Raw genomic sequence first — 21,125 nt, 5'->3', positions numbered from 1 at the left:
TTTATACGGCGTTCCTATCGTCTTAAATAAACGAGTCAGGTTCTCTATAGTTTCGTCAGATTTCGTGCTTCTGACCGGAAATAGCCACGTGTAGCGCGAAAACGCGTCAACGACGACCAAGATATGTTTATACTCCTCCGTTAACGGCCCGAAATGATCCATATGCCATACTTGGCCCGGCAGACTGAGACTATTCCGTCATTTGCATATCCCCTTCGCGGACGTTTGGCGCGGAATTTGCCGTGACACATGTTAAACAATTTTCGATGTATTGTTTAACCCTCTTTCTCATTGATGGAAACCAATAATTCACGCTTAGACTCGAATACGTTTTTTCGAACCTACAATGAGCCATCTCATCATGGTAGACTCGAATAATGTTATGGATCATTACGTCCGGGACCTTCCTATAGACTAATCCTTCTATCAAATCGTATTTATCGTTATCTTTATTTTCTAGTTCTTCTGCTAAAGATCGGAGATTTTTATCTTGTAACTAACTGAATTCTAAATTCCTTTCGAGTGGCAGTGCCTCGATATACGCGACGTGTCTACTGAGCGCGTCGACATGTGACATCCGACGGCCCGCTCGGTGCTCGACTTTAAATCTATAATTTTGTAGACGCAACGTCCACCGCGCGATACGCGAATTCAAATTCGCTTTGTTAATGGCGTATGCCAATGAATTGCAATCCGTCACTATCGTAAAGTTCAGCCCGTAAAGGTAAATGTGAAATCTCTCTATTGATTTTACCATAGCGAGCATCTCGAGCTCGAAACTATAATAGTTCTGCTCGACTTTATTTGTCGACTGATTATAATACGCGACCGGCGCCCATTTCCCGTTATTTTGTTTTTGCAGTAGTATAGCCGTCAGACTGAGTGCACTCGCGTCGGTGTGCAACTCCGTTTCTGCCTGCGGATTATATAAGCGTAACACTGGGTGTGACGTTAACTTTTCTTTGAGTCTATTAAACGCCGATACGCATTCGTCGTTAAAATCGAACTCTGCCGTTATTTTCAAGAGATTTTGCAGCGGTCGCGCTATTTTCGCGTAATCTTTTATGAATTTACGGAAATAATTTGTAAGTCCGAGGAATCTTTGTACGTCCAACGCTTTCTTTGGTTGCGGGAAATTTTTAACTGCTTCCGTATGACGCGGACTTAGCGTGATTCCACCGGGTGAGATACTATAACCTAAATATTCGACGATTTTAAAAACTGACATTTGCTATAATTGAGTTCGAATTGGTATTGCTTAAGCAATAAGAGAACTTCCTTTATCGTGTTCAAATTTTCTTCAATCGAAGATGACGGAATTAAAATATCGTCTATATACGCGATAACTTTATTCTGTCTAATCAAAGGCTACAGGATTTGTACGATTCGTTTCTGGAACTCGGCTGGCGACTTGTAGAATCCGAACGGAAGACGCGTGTACTCAAACTGCCCATCGGGCGTTGCGAACGCAAAGTATTTCATGCATTCCGGATCCAGCTCAATCTGATGAAACTCGTTCTTTAGGTCGAGAAGCGTGAAGACGGTTTTGACGCGGTTAGCCGCGTCAGACATTCCTCTATCACCGGGAATGGATATTTTTGCTTAAAAACCCGATTATTAAGTGAACATAGGTTAACGCATAGACGAATGGAACCGCTTCGCTTTCGCACGGGCACGACCCGTGCGCAGTACGGCGACGTGCTGTATTTAATTATCCCTCTCGCCAATAGATCATCCGTGATTTCGCGCAACTGCATTCTCTCATTCCATGCAAATCATCGTGGCGCATATGCATACGTGGATGAATCTTTCAACGCAATTTTTACCTGATATTTTTCTTTGCTTATTTGTATATTTGACCTTTTGATTTCTCTTAACAAATTTATCAGTTGTTTGTCTACAGAATTAGTACCGAAATCAGTCTTTACATCTTGTACACAGGATTCAATAAAAAGGTCATTAATCCTATTTACATCCTCCGCTTCAATGTCAGTTAAGCTATCTCTTTTAATAACGACAACCTGTTTGTTTCTCGACAACAACCTGGTTCAAAAGTAACCGTTATCTTTTGAGCGTCTAAAAAGTCGCGACTTATAACAATATCGGTCGACGAGGTACCTTCTTGAAAAACTAAAAAATTTATGTCGGCTTCTATAGCCTGTTGCCCTTCAATTTTAATGATAGCTTTAACCGAACTTTGGAACTTGATCGGAGTATTATTCAACGCTTTATATGCTAACTTCGCGACCTTGAAAGAAACCGCTGATTTAAAATATCTTTTAAATATCGAAGGAAAGAGACCGGACTATCCGTCTCAATTAACACAGTCAGCATGCATTTTTCCCCATTTAACCGACTTATTCTTACAAATGGCCCGTATAATATTAATTTCCTACCGGTTTCGTTGACAAACGCCACCTGCTCTACCGGATCCTCCAGGAACAGCCTGCCCCGACCAAAGCCGTTGCTGCTGCCACGGCTTTGGTCGGGGCAGGCTGTTCCTGGCTGGATGGCGATGCTGCTTGCGTTTGTTTCAGCTTATAGCACTGCAGCCGGGTATGCCCTTTCTTCTTGCAGAAGCTGCATGTAATCGGCTCTTGCGGAGCCTTGTTTGCCTGTCTTTGACTTTTCTTCGGGCCCTCCTTGGCCTTCCCCGCCTTGTGCTCCAGCGGCTGCCTCCGGTTCCGGTCGAAGGATGCCTCCGCCACATGAATCATCTCCTGGAGGAATTCGTCGATTGTTTGCTTCCGTAATGCTGCGGCTGTTCCTCGTAGCGCACAGCTATTTATACCGCTGATCAGCAGGTGTATCTGTTCATCTTGCTCGAGCTTAACACACTGCATCAATGCGAGCTTATCCATCGCGTACTCCTGGAAGGACTTCTTGTCTACTTGCCACTTGCGAGTCTCAATGCGCTGCATGGCAACATGGAATAGGATCTTCCGTTTGAATCTTCTAGTTATGATTTCTTTAAAGCCGTTCCAAGACTCCATGCTGATACCATTGTTCAGGTCGAACCATTTCCTGGCGGTCTTTACCAATCGGCTTGTAGCTGCTAACAAGGTCATCTCATCGGTAGCTCCGTGAATTCGGGCTACTCTATCCACCCGCTGAAGCCACCAAGATATCTCTTCTTGATCTGTACTTCCAAATTCAGGAATCTGGGTACTCAGCAATTGACAGCTTGTGCGGGAGACACCGTGAAACGGCCGATCACCTGGCGTGTTCCCGTGGCTGCTGTACCACAGGCGTCGATACCGCTAGAGCCGGCCTTATCTGGGTTGCCTCTTCAGGTTCTTATTGAGTCGCCTGCAGATTTTCTCTGACGATCCACAACAACTGCTGCATGATCTGTTGGTCCTGTTCCATTTTTTTTCTGTAGAGCGGCGCACAGTTGTGCAAGCTCGTTACCCGCTGGAGTTGACCTTGCTTCCTGAGCCTGTCCTACACCTGAAGATCGGAAGATCCTGGAAGATCGGGAACTTCAGACAAATTCTGGGGTTGGCTCCAGACGAAGTCCCTTAACGGACCGTGTTTCTCCAGGTGCAAGAGAATCGCCTCGAATAGGACGTCTCTATTGCCCCTAATTTCCAGTCCATATCTTTCCGCTTCCTTCTGGAGTTGCTCCGTTGACATCCGTTCAAGGAGAGGACGGTCTCAGGGGTGATACCCATTTCCATCGTCTTAATGTCTCACTTATAGAATCGTTCTAACGGAAACCAAACAGAAATTTGTTTAGAACGCCCGACAAGACACTGGGTCGAATCCCACTTCTGATATAAATTACTGTAAGATCAGTAAATTATCCGCGGTAAAAAAAAGCTACTTTTAATTGTCGCGCGGACTTTATAACGAACCGTTGGTCTGGGAACTCGCAATCGAGTAAGGATCACGAATTAACTCACTCGATTATCACCACTGATTGTTTTATTTAAAGCAAAGTTTACACAAGGTATCTACGTTTCGCATGAAGCACGAGTCCGCCCATCGTCGGCCTTCTCGGCCCTTATATCTAATTTCCTCTGGCAAGGGGAGGCCCGCTTTTAGCCAATCTCGTAATGCCATGTTGATTTTTAATCGTTGCGCAGGGCCCAACGGTGTTGACGGTTCAAATTAGTCTACCGTATTGGCTGTCGATTATCGATTACTCGGCGCATGATTAAGTCGATCTCGCTCCTGCGCGCAGTCCGAGCGTGGTCGGTACGGCGGCGCTCTTGGAGCAGGGATTCTCCTCTTGGGGAGCCCTTCCCCGTGGTGCTCAACACTGATTTCTTTACAGTAGGTAATGTAGGTACGACGCGTGCTCTCCCGTGGCGTCCACGTCAACTCTGGATCATTCTTTGTGTTTCTTGTTCGTGCTTTGACAAGTTGTGCGTTTCCTTCGTCCTGTTTTTTATGATGCCGAAACGGTTACACAAGCGTTCTATAGATCGCTTCCGCGAGCGCTCTCGAGAAAAATCATGTAACAGAAGCGTAAAAAGGCAGAAGAGCTCAAAGCGAGACCGTCGTTCGCGAAGCGTCTCGGAAAACCGCCATGACAACTTAGGTTAGGGTTAGGTTAGGCCCACCTCGAGAACAAATTCGATGTTCTCATCAATCTTCTTTCTGCAAACATGGAAGATCGTTGCTCAGAGTCGGCACAACCAACGTCAGACCATGCTAATGTACAAATTATTGAGGCAGGGCCCGTTCTGGTTGAGGAAATTTCCGTTGTCGAGAGTCAAAAAGGTATGTCTATTTTTTCAGAACAGTATGGACATAGAACCTGCTTTGCAAAGTAAGGTCTCGTCTACAATCGATGTGCGTCAGAGAACGGTTCGCATGACGACCGTCCCTTCTGTTCTAGAAGACGAGATGCCTTCGACTTCGACGGTCGTCGAGAACGTCCGCTCTGTGTCCTTCGACACGGAAACTCACATTGTTGAAGAACAGCAGACTGAGGCGGATTTCGCGATCCCTGATTTTAAGAAAGATTTGCTGGGCGACAATGACCTATCAGAATTGTCGGGCCCACCTATTCACAAGCTCTTGGTAGAAAAATTGTCATCCATTTTCTCAAATGGTTCTACTAAGGAAGCGAGAGAATTGTTAGTTAAAAAATACCCCGCTCCGACTAATCTCCTATGCAAGGCCCCGTTACTTAACCAGGAGATTCGTCAAGCGATATCGTTAACTGCAGCTAAGAGGGATGACTACCAGTTTGCAACGCAGAAGCTTTTAGCCACAATCACTGCTCAAACACTTTTGCTTTAGAGCTTTTAAAACCAGAAATTTCCTGGGATACAAACATCTTTGAGAAAGCTAGTGCCGCGGCACGCTTAACTGCAATGATTCAACATCATATTTTGTTGGCCCGTCGATTCTTCATCACTCCAATGCTAACGCTGTCCGCAAAAAATGCATCGGATAGTTCCCCGGTGGATAAAATGCTGTTTGGCGAACAGTTCCTTATAAAATTGAAGGAGATAGCGGCGGCTGACAAGCTGGTCAAGGGGCTTGCTAGATCGAGTATGTCTACGGTCAAACCATCCACTCTAGGTACCAAATTGATGTCGCAGCAGAAGTCCCTTCAGGGAAACGAGAAATCTCTTGCGAAAAAACCTCAGGTGTCTCGTCGGGCAAGGGCTCAACATCAGAAATAGAGACACCGCTCGAGGTCTCGCTCGAGAACCTTTCGCAGGAACTAGAGGTACGTGTCACTGGAAGGCTGAGGTTTTTTTATTTCACATTGGATGGAAATAACGTCAGACCCCATTATTTTGGATTACGTGTTCAGGGTTCAAGATTCCCTTCACATCCTTCCCGCCTTCTCGCCCCTATTTACCGGAACCAGTGTTAAACGGTTCGGACTCCATAGACACAGCCGAGGAACAAATCGTTTACTTCGCAAGGATGCGATCAGGCGTGCAAAATTCTCGGAGAATCAATTTCTTTTGCCTTATTTTCTAATTGACAAGTCTTCAGGAGATAAGAGGTTTATTTTAAACCTGAGGGAGCTAAATAAATACATCGAATCTCCACACTTTAAATTGGAAGATTTAAAATTGGCTTGCCAATTACTCTCCCCTGGGTCTTATATGGCAACTATTGACTTAGAAGAGGCTTATTTGTTGGTGCCGATTGAGGAATCTTCAAGAAAATTCCTACGTTTCACATTCCGTGATTTGAGTTTACAGCACTTCCCTTTGGCTTGAATATAGCGCCCTTCGTGTTCTAAACTTATGAAACCGGTGGCTTCATACTTGAGGAAGAGAGGTTATGTTTCAATTATCTATCTGGATGATTTCCTCTTAATAAGTAACTCTTTTGATGATTGCAAAGCTAATGTCGACATGACTTTGAGTTTACTATCAAAACTTGGTTTCCTGATAAATCACAAAAAGAGTGAATTAACCTCCAGTTGTCAGCGTAAATTCCTGGGATTTATTCTGGATTCTCGAAAAATGTTTATCTATCTGCCGGAGGATAAACGGATCACCTTAGCTAAACGAGTGCTTTCTTTTCTTTCAATAAGGGAGACCAAAATCCGGGATTTTGCGAGCTTATCGGCGCTATTATATCAGCTTGTCGGGCGGTGCTTTATGGTTTACTTTATGTCAGAGGTTTCGAGTCACAAAAATTTCTGGCTTGTGAGAACTCTGGGGATAATTACGAGACTTTACCCTCGAATTTAATAGCAGACTTTGAATGGTGGAAATACGCCCTGGCATCGCCAAACGTTGGAAGACCGTTAAGGAGAAAAACGTTCCATTATGAAATTTCTTTAGCTGTCTCCCTTTTTAGCTGGGGAGCCGCCATGGATGATCAAAAAACTCATGGATGGTGGATCGTGGAAGAAAAAGTAGAACATATCAATCTGTTGGAGCTTAAGGCAGTATATTACGCGCTCAGATGCTTTGCTAGAGAAGTTGTCTCTCAAGACATCATTCTGCGCGTCGATAACACGACAGTGATCGCCTGCATAAACAAAATGGGATCCATCCGTTACCCAAAATTCGTAGAGATGACAAGATTGATTTGGCAATGGAGCGAGCGCAGAGATATCCAGATTTTTGCATCCTATATAAAGTCCTCTGAGAACGTAGTGGCTGATGACCAATCGCGAGTTGTGTCTATCGAGACTGAGTGGGAGTTAGCGTCCTTTGCGTTCAAAAAGATCAACAGGGAGCTCGGCCCTTTTGAAATCGACTTGTTTGCAACACATGCAAATGCTAAATGCTCGTCTTTTGTGTCCTGGTTTCCGACCCGTTCGCTGTTGCTGTAGACGCATTCACATAGGATTGGAGTACTTGCTATTTTTATGCTTTTCCTCCTTTTTCCATTATAGCAAAGGTCTTAAGAAAATTAATTAATGACCGAGCAGAGGGGGTTCTGGTGGTGCCCTAGTGGGACACTCAGCCTTGGTTCTCCGCATTCAACAAACTGCTAGTTTCTCCTATCCTAATTTTCGACCCACAACCTATGTTACTGCATTCTCCTTTCAGCAACCAGCATCCACTGTGGAGGAACATTTCCCTGGCAGCCGGGAAATTATCTGCCAAGCATTTCGAAAAAAGGGAATCCCTGAGTCTGCATTGACAACGTCCTTGGCCTCACTATTGGAAGGGACCATGAAGCAGTACGCGAGGCCAATCAAACTGTGATGGTTACATTGCGCAAAAAAAGGCTATGATTGGTTTCAACCGGATATCGGAGTGGTGTTAGATTTCCTTGCGGTCGAGATAAACAGTATGTCAACGTACGAATCTCTTAATTCTATGAGCTCAGCGCTTTCTCTTATCACCAACACGGAATTAGGCTCAGACCCTAGGGTAAAGTGATTTTGTAGGGGTACTTTGGTTTTGAAACCTTCAAAACCAAAGTACGCTCTCACATGGGATTCAAATCCGGTCGTCACGTACCTGAGAACTCTCACACCCCATTCTTCATTGAATAAAAAAATCTTAACGCGTAAATTGACAACATTGATGGCCTTAGCAACGGCTTCTAGGGTTCAGAATCTCGCCTTAATAAAACGAACGAATATCATTCTGACGAACCCAGTGATCATAAAGATACCTGATAAAATTAAGACATCGGGCGTTAATCGAACGCAACCTTCAATAGTCTTTCATGTTTTCGAGGAATGCTCGGACTTATGCATTGTCTCCTTGTTGCACATTATATTGAGCAAACGAAATCTCAGGTATCGAGCGACTCTGACGCTCTCTTTATAACTTTCGGCAAGCATTCAAAAGCGGCTTCCGCTCAAACTATTAGTCGATGGATAAGAGAGACGCTGGCCGCGGGCGGTATCGACACTTCAATTTTTACCGCACATTCAATCCGTCACGCCGCGACTTCATCAGCGGCGCGGCTCAACGTTTCTCTTGACGAGATTTACAGATCGGCCGGTTGGTTAAAGAATTTCTCGACATTTGCAAAATTTTATAATCGTCCTTTGATTCCGTCGGGTAATATTAACCGAGTGGTTATCCTTAACAAATAAGTTATTATTATGTAGATTTAAGTTGCTCTCATTCTCTTGCGTTGTAGCTTATGTGATTTTTTCTTTACCTTAGCCCCAGAAGGGGGACTTATGTTCCATATATAATACATTTATATGTCTCATATAATATAGAATTAATATAGTACAGGATATAGTCATATTTTTCGAATCAAATGGTTGTGGTCACTGAAGTGCAATAAACGAAGAAAACTGTGTTCAAATTGATAAGCTTTGAACAGCTACAATTATTCACCATACTCGGACGAAAGTATGAGCATAATTATATAATCAAACGAACCTCTGTGAAGTTCGATTATAATTATGCCAGGACTTTTGTCCGAGTATGCGTTTTCGCCCCTACCCAAAAGATCTATCCTCCCCAGGGACAATTTGAACTGGCTTTGAAGAATGATCCAGAGTTGACGTGGACGCCACGGGAGAACGCGCGTCGTACCTACCTTACCTACGGTGTTTTTTCTTTTGGGCAGGAACTTAAAAAACTTGTTGATTAGCGTGCATGAATCACGACTACAATTATTCACCATACTCGGACGAAAGTCCTCGCATAATTATAATCGAACTTCACAGAGGTTTGTTTGATTATATAATATTATATAATTTAATCGTGCGCTATTAAAATGTACAAATATTTGTTACGCTTATCTTTTTTGATCTAAGGCTAAAAAAAAGATTTGATAAACATTGATAAGAAAGAATGAAATTGACCCTTGGAAAGTATAAAAAAAAATTTGATCAATTTTAAACAATAATAATAATAAAGATTTAAATCGAATTTTTGACAAGTATAAAGAGAAAAATTAATAAACATGACTAACTAAAAAGAAACAAAATTGCTTCAATTATGTCATCCAAAAATTTGTCTTTGCTGTTATGACTTTAGCTAATTTTTATTAAAGAATATTATTAAGGATCTATTAAGAACTTATATTTGGACCTATGTTTATAGAAAATTTCTTGTTCAGAATTAAATTTTCTATAAAATCACGCAGTCCGGCCGTTATATTGGCGGTGTTCTGTTTGCCAATCGCCGTTTCGTTTACGCACATCATTTAGCCGCTAGCTTCGATACGATTCAACTAATGTTATGTGTACAATGTGCACAATAATGTCATGTGTGCAATATGTATTTGCGCAATAATGTCATATGTGCAATTGTACTTTTGTATTTCATTTTTTTTATGTGCGCAATAATGCATCTAGAAAATCAAGATGTAGACAATCTAAGCTGTCGGCAAAATATGCACATATGAAGCAGTTGGCAATCGGAATTACAGCCAATTGAAACCTTTCCTTTGCAAATATTTCACAAATATTAATAAAAAATATGCGTTCTTAACAGCATAAGATAGGCACAGATAAGAGAAATATGCATATTTCTAAATTTTAAGGTACATATTTTTGCTTAGCTCTGACTTATCCTAAGAAAAAAATGTATATTTTTAAATTTAAAAATTTTAAATGTTAAAGAAATAATATTTTATTTAATAATATAATATTTTATTCTAAAATTATATGATTCTTATTTATAAACAACGAGCCCTACTCTCATTGTGCCTTCATTTTTAAAAAGTGAGACTGGGATGGCGATATAATCTACTTTTGGAATTTTTTTAATATACTGCAATTCACTTTTTAAATACTGTGTCATATGAATAATAATATCGTACGCAAATTCTGCGTGTGCTTTTAAAGGTTGTCGATACCACATTTGGACAGTTGTATTTTCATCACGAATAACAACGAAATTAGTCACAACAGCCGCCATGAGACAAGTGGATATTAATGATGTGGTTTTGAAATTGGTCAATAGCATATTATTTTTTTCAAATTTCTCTGCAATTAGGGGCATATTTGATAAAGTAATTGTTTGATTTATAATTTCTATTATGTTTTACAGAAATGTCAAAGGTGACTAATCCAAACACATCAAAACATGGAAATATTTGTCGGACTAAATATGGCTTAAACTTCGTTGCAGACAAGCATATCATAGACCTATAACACATTTTAACAACAAGAAATTAAATGACGAAAAACATTCTACTATTGCTGATATAAAAATATTTGAAAGACTAAAATATTACGTATGCATGTGCGTATGCGCGCGCGCGTGTGTGTGTATGATTGTGTGTGTGTGTGTGTGTACGGACACGTACATATACGTGAAAAATACTAGCTTGGTGCCTCTCGACTGCTCTTGTAAGATATACAATTAATAATAATAATTGTCACATACATGTATAATTTCTTTAATTTAATATTTAAATAAATGGAAAGAGAAAGAATTAATTGCATATGTCAATATTTACACATAATAAGCATTATTTTAATCTTTTAGAAGTTTATTTTGATTATTTTTTTTTTTATAAAATTTTTATATTTTTTGATAAAGATATAGTCATATAAGATCATAACGCGCCATTTTTCGGATATTACTATATGTATGTGCTTATATAAAATTACATGTGTTATCAGATCTTTTATATCTAATTATGTTTACATCTGGCCATATTAAATCTATTTCTTCTCAGGAAACAATAAAGAAAAAATATAAACATTTTTGTTATGAATATATGTAATGATTACATAATACATAATTGTTTTTACATATTCTACGTAAAAAAAGACGTGAATCATTATCCAAATCGTTTAAAGACATCGCGCTATGTAAACTTTAACAGATCGATTATTTTAATAACTGTAAGTGTCTTAATTGAAAATACGCCATTATAATCATTTGCTGAAGCTAGCGTAACCAGTCGGCAAATGCATTGTAGTTCGGAATCGAAACGGGTGTATGTATGTAATGGCTAAAGATATTCGAACAGTTTTAAGACCGCTCTTCATAATCAGTTCTGTGACTGGTTTAAGAATTATCGAATTTTCTGTAGGTCATCCAAGAACATGGCTTAGTCTCTTGTATATATTGCTATTCTGGTCAATTTATTTTTTCTTATTAGTGTCTACAGTAATATATCATTACGTAACTGCTAAATATTATACTACCGAATACTTTATATGCGTTGGTGTAGACATTTTGATAGTATTAGTGTCAAGTTTGACCGAAATGTATTATAATAAGGTACGTATAAAAAAATTGTTAAATATTTTATTAATTATTAAGCATTAATAATGAACAGTTTGGATTATATATTTAAATATCTGAAATATTTTTCTGATTCTTAATACTTTTAATATTTGAAAAACATAACTAAATTTTAAGTAATATCTTTTGTTTAACAAACAAATTAAGATAAAGAGCATGCAATATTTTATATATATATTATACTAATGCAACAAATAATTGACAGAAAAATTATTTCTCGACATATTTAATAATCACTTATTATAGAACTTATTGTAGAGTGTAAGAAAATATGTATAAAAATATTTTGCACCCTTAAATTCTTCTTTGAAAAATTTATTACAATATTAATTATACATATAAGATCTGGTATATACATAGAATTGTCAATATAATAATAAGCATTAATTATTTGTTGATCGCACCGTCCTTTTGCAACAGAAATTTAGAAATTGTTTAAAGAAGCTCGATATTGTCGATAAGACATTGCTGAATGTCGGGATAACAACAGATTATCACAAGCTACACAAAAGAACAATATATCTAATCTTAGGATGGCTTTTAACGATTATATTAATGACTTGTGGAACGGCATATTGTATGAAAAACGAGTATGGTTTATTAACATTTATGTATGCCCTCTTTGTGAAAAATTATTGCGCTTATATTAACATGATCAACGATTTAATTGTTATAACTATTTTTGGGTTGGTACATTTTCTTTCGCATGCAAAAATTATTCTGATATAATTATCTGTGTAAATATTCATAAAACTATATATTATAATGCATAAAAATGTAATCTCTCTTTGACATTTTTTTCTTAAATGTTGATAAGTTAACAAGGTGTGACAATTTTATATATTCTTGTTGCACTATCTAATTAATTTTCTTTTATATTTTTAGATACATAGGATTAAAATTTGATCAAATTAATCAACATCTTTTAGATTTAACAAGAGATAACAAACGTGGAATGAAGCAAGCTTGGGAAAATTCCATGCAGCATCATAGATTTCCACAAGCTTTGAGCAACCAATGGATGATATGGATCATAATGTAAGAGAGTTAAATCTATCAAGCGTATGTAAATGTGCGTGTAAATTCTATTAATCGTAGTTATTTTGAAGTAAAATTTGATATTGTGTTTGTACAGACATCTTCATGCGGAGTTGCGCAAAATATCTTGTGATGTAGATTCAATATTTGGAGCACAGTTGACTTTGAAAATGGGATGTAATTTTTATTGGTTAGCGCTCAACTTGCGTGAACTGTTTAGCGTGATACTCGTTAACAATCATATCAAATCTAATAAAATATTGTTCACTTTTATAATGCTAATTTGGATATTTCAGGATATTTTAAAACTTTTCTTTATTAATTATGTATGCGAAGCAGTCAGCACCAAGGTATTAATTCTGCATTTAAGCTCGAAAATTTATTTGAAATTATCAATTTAACAATTTTTTCAACGATCTAATTATTAAATAATATCAAATTTTACATGATTTTTCTGAAATAAAAGAATTATACAAATATTATTTTTCATATTTCGATTTCAGGCAAATGCAACAGGAAATTTAATAAATAAAATGTCATATTCTAGTTGTGATGTAGAAGTTCGTGAAAATGTAAGTCTTAATATTAGCTTTTTGTACTTAAAGTTATTAACATAAATTATAACTTAAGTTTGAGCAAAAATAACACATTGTAAATATGTACATAAAAAAGTTGTTTATTGTCAAATATTAATATAGATATCACAGTTTCTATTGCAAATAACTCAATCGCCGGTTCGATTTTACGGAATTGGACTTTTCCAATATGGCTACAAATTTTTTTATGGGGTACGTTGTAAAATGTTTACCATGAACTGAATTATTTAGCACAGACAATTAATTATACAATTTAAAAAAATAATTAATATTTTTCAGTTTAGCTCATCAATTACGACCATTGTAGTTTTATTAATACAGGTGTACACAAATAAGCACACATTTTATATAAACGACGATTAATACATTATAATAGTACAATGTTGTATAAATAACTTCAAAAAGCGTTGACAAATAATATTCAGAGTAATATATAATTTATAAAATATTATAACATAAATTATATAAAAAAATAATATACAAAAATTTTTTTAAATATTTTGAATAAAACGGTATGTTCTGAAACTGAGAAAATGTATTAATGTATAATAATATATAATGTGTAACAATGTTACAGAAAGATACTATATAAGCTAAATTGCATATATACAAAATGATTCAGAGACCACTTGTCTTACCCTCAAAAATAGAACGTAACAAAAGGTTACGGAAAAAAATTTTTCTTATGAATTTAAAGGTATTAATTAGTATGGTTCCTTCTTCAGGATAAACCGGAAGTATGTAGGTGTAAGTGAAATTAGTTTTTAAAATTTCAAATAAGAACATTAGTTGAGATTGAGGTATTATTTTATAAAAAAAGGAACAACTTTTATTAAAACTTCAAATTCAAATTTCTTTACAAGTTTCAAAAATCATATGTATGTGTAAATGTCTGTCATAATTTGTAAGTATTCGAAAGTAACGTTAGAGGAAGGTAGGAAAAAAATTATCATTATTAATGGATAATTAAAAGAATCATTAATAATAATTACATTTTTTGGAACAAATCGGAAATAGATAACTGGGATCAGTTTTGAAATTTTAAAGGAACATGGGTCGAGAAGTACAGGTTTTGAGAAAATCGCATTTGTAAATTATTGCAAGCATTCACACATTCAAACATTTTTACGAAACCTGTAACAGATAATTAAATTATGTTTTAATAAAAGTTGTTTCTTTTTTTAAGTTTTATTAATAATACTCCAGTCGACCAATGTTTCCATTTAAAATTTCAAAGTCGACCTTAGTTACACCTATTTCCAGTTTGTCCCAAACAATAAAACCACTAATCAATACTTTGAGTGCCCTTTAGTAATGAAAATTTTTTGCATAACTTCTTGTGACGTTCCTGTGATTATTCTGAATCACCCTTTATATAGGGTATTTAGCCATAAGTGCTCGAGCAAATATCTCGTAATTACGAAAAACCAATAAGTTTAATAGAAAGTTTAAGAGAAATTTGAAGGACTTTAAGTCTGCTACAAAGTGCATTAAAATAATTTTCTTTACTCGTAATCTTTTTGAGTTATGAAGAGTATCTTCATTTTTTTAATGGAATAACTTTAATTTTTTTATATAAATCAATCTTTTGTAATATACTGCGTAAATAGTTATAGAAGTATAATATTAAAAATTTAATAGTTTACGGGATATATTTCATACTTTAATTTGACATAATTTTACGTAAACTATGAAATATTTCGTAAAATATTTATTTTTTGATTATATTGTCTCAATACTTTTATGCACAGAATAATGAGAAGAAACAATTAATGTGATAAAAACACCTAATTGTTTTAAAAAGAAAATATGAATTTACAACGAATAGTTATATATATTTTTTTTAAGTTATATATATATATATATTTTCAAGATAATCAAGTGTGTTTTTTTATTTCAAGAGATTCCTATCATTATTCTGTGCATAAAGGTATTGAGATAAGGTAATAAGAAAATGAACTTGAAATGAACCTTTTTATAAATTATTATAAAAATAACTTCCTATTCAAGTCGATTTACACAGACACAAAACTAAAGGAACTTTATACTTTGATAGTTATTTATATTCTAAATATTTGATTTATTTTGTGAATTATTTTACATTTTTAAGAATGCGATATCAACAAATATCTTTTCATTTTATTAAAAGTTGATAAATGCGAAATTAAAAGAGCTTCCGACATAACTTAACACATTAATAATCACTGTCAACGTAATGTAAAATCAACGATTTATGATTATTTTTTATATACATATATTGTTTTTAAAACATTAGTATGCGTTAATAAATATTTATTAAAATAAGACATTTTATTAGTGACATTTTATTTAGTGACATTTTTCAAATATATAACACTGTTTGTAACAAACTCTTGAGGTAAACAATAAAAAAATGTATTAAGAAACGTTCATATTTTTGTTATGAATATATATAACGATACATAATTGTTTTTACGTGTTCTACATAAAAAGAAGACATTAATCATTATCCAAACCGTTTAAAACTATGGTGCTATGTAAACAGATCGATTATTTCAATAACTGTAAGTGCCTTAATTGAAATTATGAAAATACGCCATTATGATCATTTGCTGAAGCTAGTACAACCAGTCGGCAAGTGTAATATAGTTCGAAATCGAAACGATATACGTAATGACTAAAAGTATTCGAACCGTCTTAACTCCGTTTTTGATAATAAGTTATATAACTGGTTTAAGAATTATCGAATTTCCTGTAGGTCATCCAAGAGTGTGGTTTAGTCTCTTGTATATGTTGCAATTTTGGTCAATTTATTTTTTCTTGTTAAAGTCTACTTTATCTGATTATTTAACTACTAAATATTATACTACCGAATACTTTATATGTCTTGGGTTAGACATTTCGATAGCATTATTGTCAATAATGGTCGAAATCTATCATGCGAAGGTATGTATAAAAAATAGTTAATTATTTGTAATAAACAGTTTTAATTAAATATTTTTGATACTCTAAAGTACTTAAATTTTAAATAATATCTTTTGCTTAGTAAATCAAATTGGTATAAAAACATGCAATATTTTACATAGTTACATTAGTGCGAAATTATTAACAAAAATGTCATTTTTGAGCATATTTAATAATCACTTGCATGTAGAGTATAAGAAAATATATAAAATAATATTTACATTAAATTTAATTTTAAAAAAGCTATAGTTATTACGGCTATAATATTAATTATATAAGATCCGCTATACATATGGAATTGTCAAACTTATATCTATTAATTTTTTTTTTACCGCGCTGCTCCTTTGCAACAGAAATTTCGAAATTGTTTGAGGAAGTTAGACATTGTCGATAATACATTGCTAAATGTCAGCACAACAACAGATTATCACAAGTTACATAAAAGAACAATATACCTAATCCTAGGATGGTTCTCAATGATCATATTAATGAACTTTGGATCGGCATATTGTACGATAAACGAGTATGATTTGTTATCAGTTATGTATGCCCTTTTTGTGCGAAATTATTGCTCTTATATTAATATGATCAACGATTTGATTATTGCAAGTATTTTTGGGTTGGTATACTTTTTTATGTAAACAAAAATTTACATTTTCTTTACAAAAATTATTCTGATATAATCAACTATATAAATGATTAGTAATGGCAATAGAGAGCAAAGGAATATAGTGTATAATAACAATTGATATGATAAAGATAATACAGATTCAAAAATAAAATAAAAATATAATATAATTGTGGATATAACAAACTGACTAATTTAATACATATTCATATACACAATAATCAAGTTAGAGCGTAAAAATAAAATAGAGAGAAAAAAAAAATAAACTTATAATAGCAGACGTTTCGATTTTGAGTCTTCTTCAGCGCAAAAAATGAAATTTGGTTCGGTAATGGTGGTAATAAAAATTAGTTGTTAAAAACAATAACTGACTTCGTTAAAATGACTGGACGTAATATTGATATATAAAAATAATAACAACGTTTGTTAGTGATTTAAAAAATCAGTGGTTGTTAAACCAGGGAGTATTTCTTCGTAAATTAAACGTAGAGAATAGTGACTTGATCTCAGCTTCAATTGAATCCTGGAAATATTTTATAAGATGTTCATATAGACTAAATTAGAGTGATCAGAGTCACTAAATTGTACAATAGATTATTTGTTAAATCTTAAAGTACTTACAATGTCGAGTAAAACCATAAAGGTGATCAGTAAAGTATCTGACTAGACAAACGTATAATTTAAAGGTCGGTCGGTGCCATTACTAATCATTTATTTCATTATCTAAGAGAGAGTCTCGCCTTTATTTACAACTGTATAAATATTCATAAAACTATACATTCTTGTTATACCATATCTAATTTTTCTTTTACATTTTTAGATACATAGGATTAAAATTTGATCAAATTAATCAACATCTATTAGATTTAACAAGAGATAATAAACGTGGTATAAAGCGAGTTTGGGAAAATTCCATACATCAACATAGATTTTCACAAGCTCCTAACAATGATTGGATGATATGGATCATAATGTAAGAGAATTAATTCTATTTAATCGTGAACGTAAATTCGATCAGTTATTTTAAGCAGTAGAATTTAATGTTTGTGTTTATGTAGACATCTTCATTCGGAGTTGCGTAAAATATCTTGTGAAATAAACTCGATATTTGGAGCACAGATGACTTTGAAAATGGGATGTAATTTTTTGTGGTTAGCAATCGATTTGCGTGAACTTTTCAGCGTGATACTCGTCAACAGTCATATCAAATCTTATAAGATATTATCCACTATTGTAATGCTAATGTGGATTTCTCAAAACGTTGTGAAACTTTTCTTTATTAATTACGTATGCGAAATAGTCAGCACCAAGGTATTAAGTCTGCATTTAAGCTCAAAAATTTATTTGACATTATCTTTCAACAATTTTTTCAACGATCTAACTATTAGATAACATTAAATTTTACGTGATTTTTCTGAAATAAAATAATTATACAAATGTTTTTTCCATATTTCTACAGGCAAATGCAACGGGAAATTTAATAAATAACATGCCGTACTCTACTTCTGATGTTGAAATTCGTAAAAATGTAAGTCTTAATATTAGCTTTTTGTGCTTAAAATTATTTAAATAAATTATAATTTAAGTTTGAGCAAAAATAACACATTGTAAATACGTACATAAAAAAGTTGTTTATTATCAAATATTAATGTAGATATCACAGCTTCTATTGCAAATAACTCAATCGCCGGTTCGATTTTACGGAATTGGACTTTTCCAATATGGCTACAAATTTTTTTATGGGGTACGTTGTAAAATGTTTATCATAAACTGAATTATTTAGCACAGGCAATTATTTATATAATAATTATTTAAAAAAATAATTAATATCTTTCAGTTTAGCTCAATGATTACGGCTGTTGTAGTTTTATTAATACAAGTGTACATAAATAACCACACATTTTACATAAATGACGATTAATACATTAGATCAATATAATGTTGTATAACTTCAAGGAACGTTAACAAATAATATTTAGATAATGTACAAAATAATTATAATATAAATTGTATAATATAAGTAATAATATAAAACAATTTCCTTTAAATATTTTAAACAAAATTGTATATGTTGGAGCTAAAAATATATTTTAACAATATTATAAAAAAATACTGTATTTTAAAATCTAAACTACATATGCAGAATGATTTAGAGACCATCCGTTCTATCTATTTTTCTAAAAAATAGAATGTCACAGAAAGTGAAAGAAAAAGAGTTTCAAAGAGTATGTGTAATTGTTACGTTATTATGCATTACAAATGGTTAAATTCATAAATGATTAAAAAAGTACTGTTTTCTATCTTTACAATTTACCACATGTAGTTATATTAATACAGTTACAGATCAATAAAAGATATATTTAAAAAATTGTAAATAATATAAATCTATAAAATATTTTAAATAAACACTAACTTATAATAATCGATATGTAATACATACAAACTCTTCTATAAATATGTATCTAACTATTTATACAAGTATATATTGCAACAAAATATTTTCCATCTGCTTATAGAGAACATTGCAAGATGAAAGTTTAAAATGTTTAATTCATTTTTTATGTCAAATATGTCCTCTTATCTTATTTGTTGTCATAACAATTTTTCTTTGCATAAAGTTAATTTTAATAAAGTCAGTATAAAGTCTATTTAATAATATTTAATAATATTTAACAGATTAACGATCACTATCATTACAAAAAGTAATAATTTACGATTATTTCTTACATACATATATTGTTTTTAAAACATTTTATTATGCGTAAAAAAATATATTTATTAAAATAAACATTTTTATTATTTAGTAATTTAACATTTTTTGAATATATAGTACTGTACAAACTGTTGAGACAAATAATAAAGAAAAAATGTATTAAGAACATGTTGTTTATATTTTCCTTATGACTACATGTAGTGATTATATAGTACATACATAATTGTTTTTTCGTGTTTTATGTAAAAAAATGTTAATCTTTATTCAAATCGTTTAAAAATACCGTGCTATATAAACAGATCGATTATTTTAATAATTCTAAGTGCCATAATTGAAATTATGAATATACGCCATTATGATCATTTGCCGAAGGTAACGCAACCAGTCGGCAAATGCATTGTAGTTCGGAATCGAAACGGTGTATGTAATGGCTAAAAATATTTGAACAGTTTTAAGACCATACTTCATAATCAGTTTTGTGACTGGTTTAAGAATTATCGAATTTCCTGTTGGTCATCCAAGAACATGGCTTAGTCTCTTGTATATGTTGCTATTCTGGTCAATTTATTTTTTCTTACTAGTGTCTACAATAATATGTCATTACATAAAATTAAATAAATATTATACTACCGAATATATATATATATTTGTAATTTTTGGGCTAGACATTTCGATAGCATTATTGTCAATTGTGGTCGAAATCTATTATGATAAGGTATGTATAAAAAAATGGTTAATTATTTGTAATAAACAATTTCGATTGAATATTTGTGATAACCTAAAGTACCTAAATTTTAAATAATATTTTTTGCTCAGCAAAGCAAATTGTTACATAAACATACAATATTTTACGTGTTATACCAAGGTGATATAAATTATTAATAAAAATGTCAATTTTGCCGAATACATTAAATTTATTTTTGAAAAAGCTATAGCTATTATGGCAATATACAATATTAATTATGTAAAATCGGCTATACATAGAATTATTTAATTAATAATAAGCATTAAATATTTGTTCATCGCATTGCCTCTTTGCAACAGAAATTTAGAAATTGTTTAAAGAAACTTGACATTGTTGATAATATATTACTGAATATCGGAATAACAACAGATTATCACAAGCTACATAAAAGAACAATATATCTAATCCTAGGATGGTTCTTAACAATTATATTATTGACGTACGGACGTAACGGCAATTCGTATTAAAGTTAAGTATAATAATACTTTAATAGTTACGTATGCGCTCTTTGTGCGAAATTATTGCTGTAATATTAACATGCTCAACGATTTGATTATTGCAAGTATTTTTGGGTTGGTACATTTTCTTACGTATACAAAAATTATTCTAACAATCATAATGCATAAAAATGTAATTTTTCTTTGAAATTTTTAATTTTTTAAAGTTGATATATTAATAAGATGACAATTTTACATGTACTTGTTACATCCCATTTAATTAGTTTTTTCTTTTACATTTTTAGATACATAGGATTAAAATTTGATCAAATTAATCAACAGCTTTTAGATTTAACAAAAAATAACAAACATGGAATAAAACGAGGAAAAATTCCATGCATCAATATAGA

At 33.4% G+C, this 21,125-nt stretch overlaps 1 protein-coding gene and 1 long non-coding RNA gene across 2 annotated transcripts; both read left to right on the top strand.

The window, feature by feature from the left end:
* Window positions 1–13,154: 13,154 nt before the first annotated feature.
* LOC140676103 (uncharacterized) lies at window positions 13,155–13,603 on the top strand. Its single transcript, XR_012048532.1, has 3 exons — window positions 13,155–13,225; window positions 13,352–13,441; window positions 13,529–13,603. It is a non-coding gene; the product is annotated as an uncharacterized lncRNA (long non-coding RNA).
* A 2,298-nt stretch (window positions 13,604–15,901) lies between these two features.
* On the top strand, window positions 15,902–18,785 carry LOC140676259 (uncharacterized). Its single transcript, XM_072911154.1, has 7 exons — window positions 15,902–16,174; window positions 16,546–16,811; window positions 17,641–17,793; window positions 17,879–18,131; window positions 18,280–18,348; window positions 18,475–18,564; window positions 18,777–18,785. Exons 1-7 carry the CDS (start codon window positions 15,902–15,904, stop codon window positions 18,783–18,785), a joined length of 1,113 nt encoding a protein of 370 aa, XP_072767255.1.
* Window positions 18,786–21,125: the final 2,340 nt, after the last annotated feature.

The sequence above is a fragment of the Anoplolepis gracilipes genome, chromosome 2 (assembly GCF_047496725.1).
Source record: "Anoplolepis gracilipes chromosome 2, ASM4749672v1, whole genome shotgun sequence".
Classification (NCBI taxonomy): domain Eukaryota; kingdom Metazoa; phylum Arthropoda; class Insecta; order Hymenoptera; family Formicidae; genus Anoplolepis; species Anoplolepis gracilipes.
The sequence above is the reverse complement of the archived record's forward strand: the minus strand, read 5'-3'. Positions and strand labels throughout refer to the sequence as shown.

Excerpts from the sequence above, each read along its gene's own strand:
- LOC140676259 (XM_072911154.1), top strand. The coding sequence starts at position 15,902 with ATGACTAAAAGTATTCGAACCGTCTTAACTCCGTTTTTGATAATAAGT. Across the intron at positions 18,132-18,279 it reads GCGAAATAGTCAGCACCAAG|GCAAATGCAACGGGAAATTT; the intron begins GTATTAAGTCTG and ends ATATTTCTACAG. Across the intron at positions 18,349-18,474 it reads ATGTTGAAATTCGTAAAAAT|ATATCACAGCTTCTATTGCA; the intron begins GTAAGTCTTAAT and ends ATATTAATGTAG.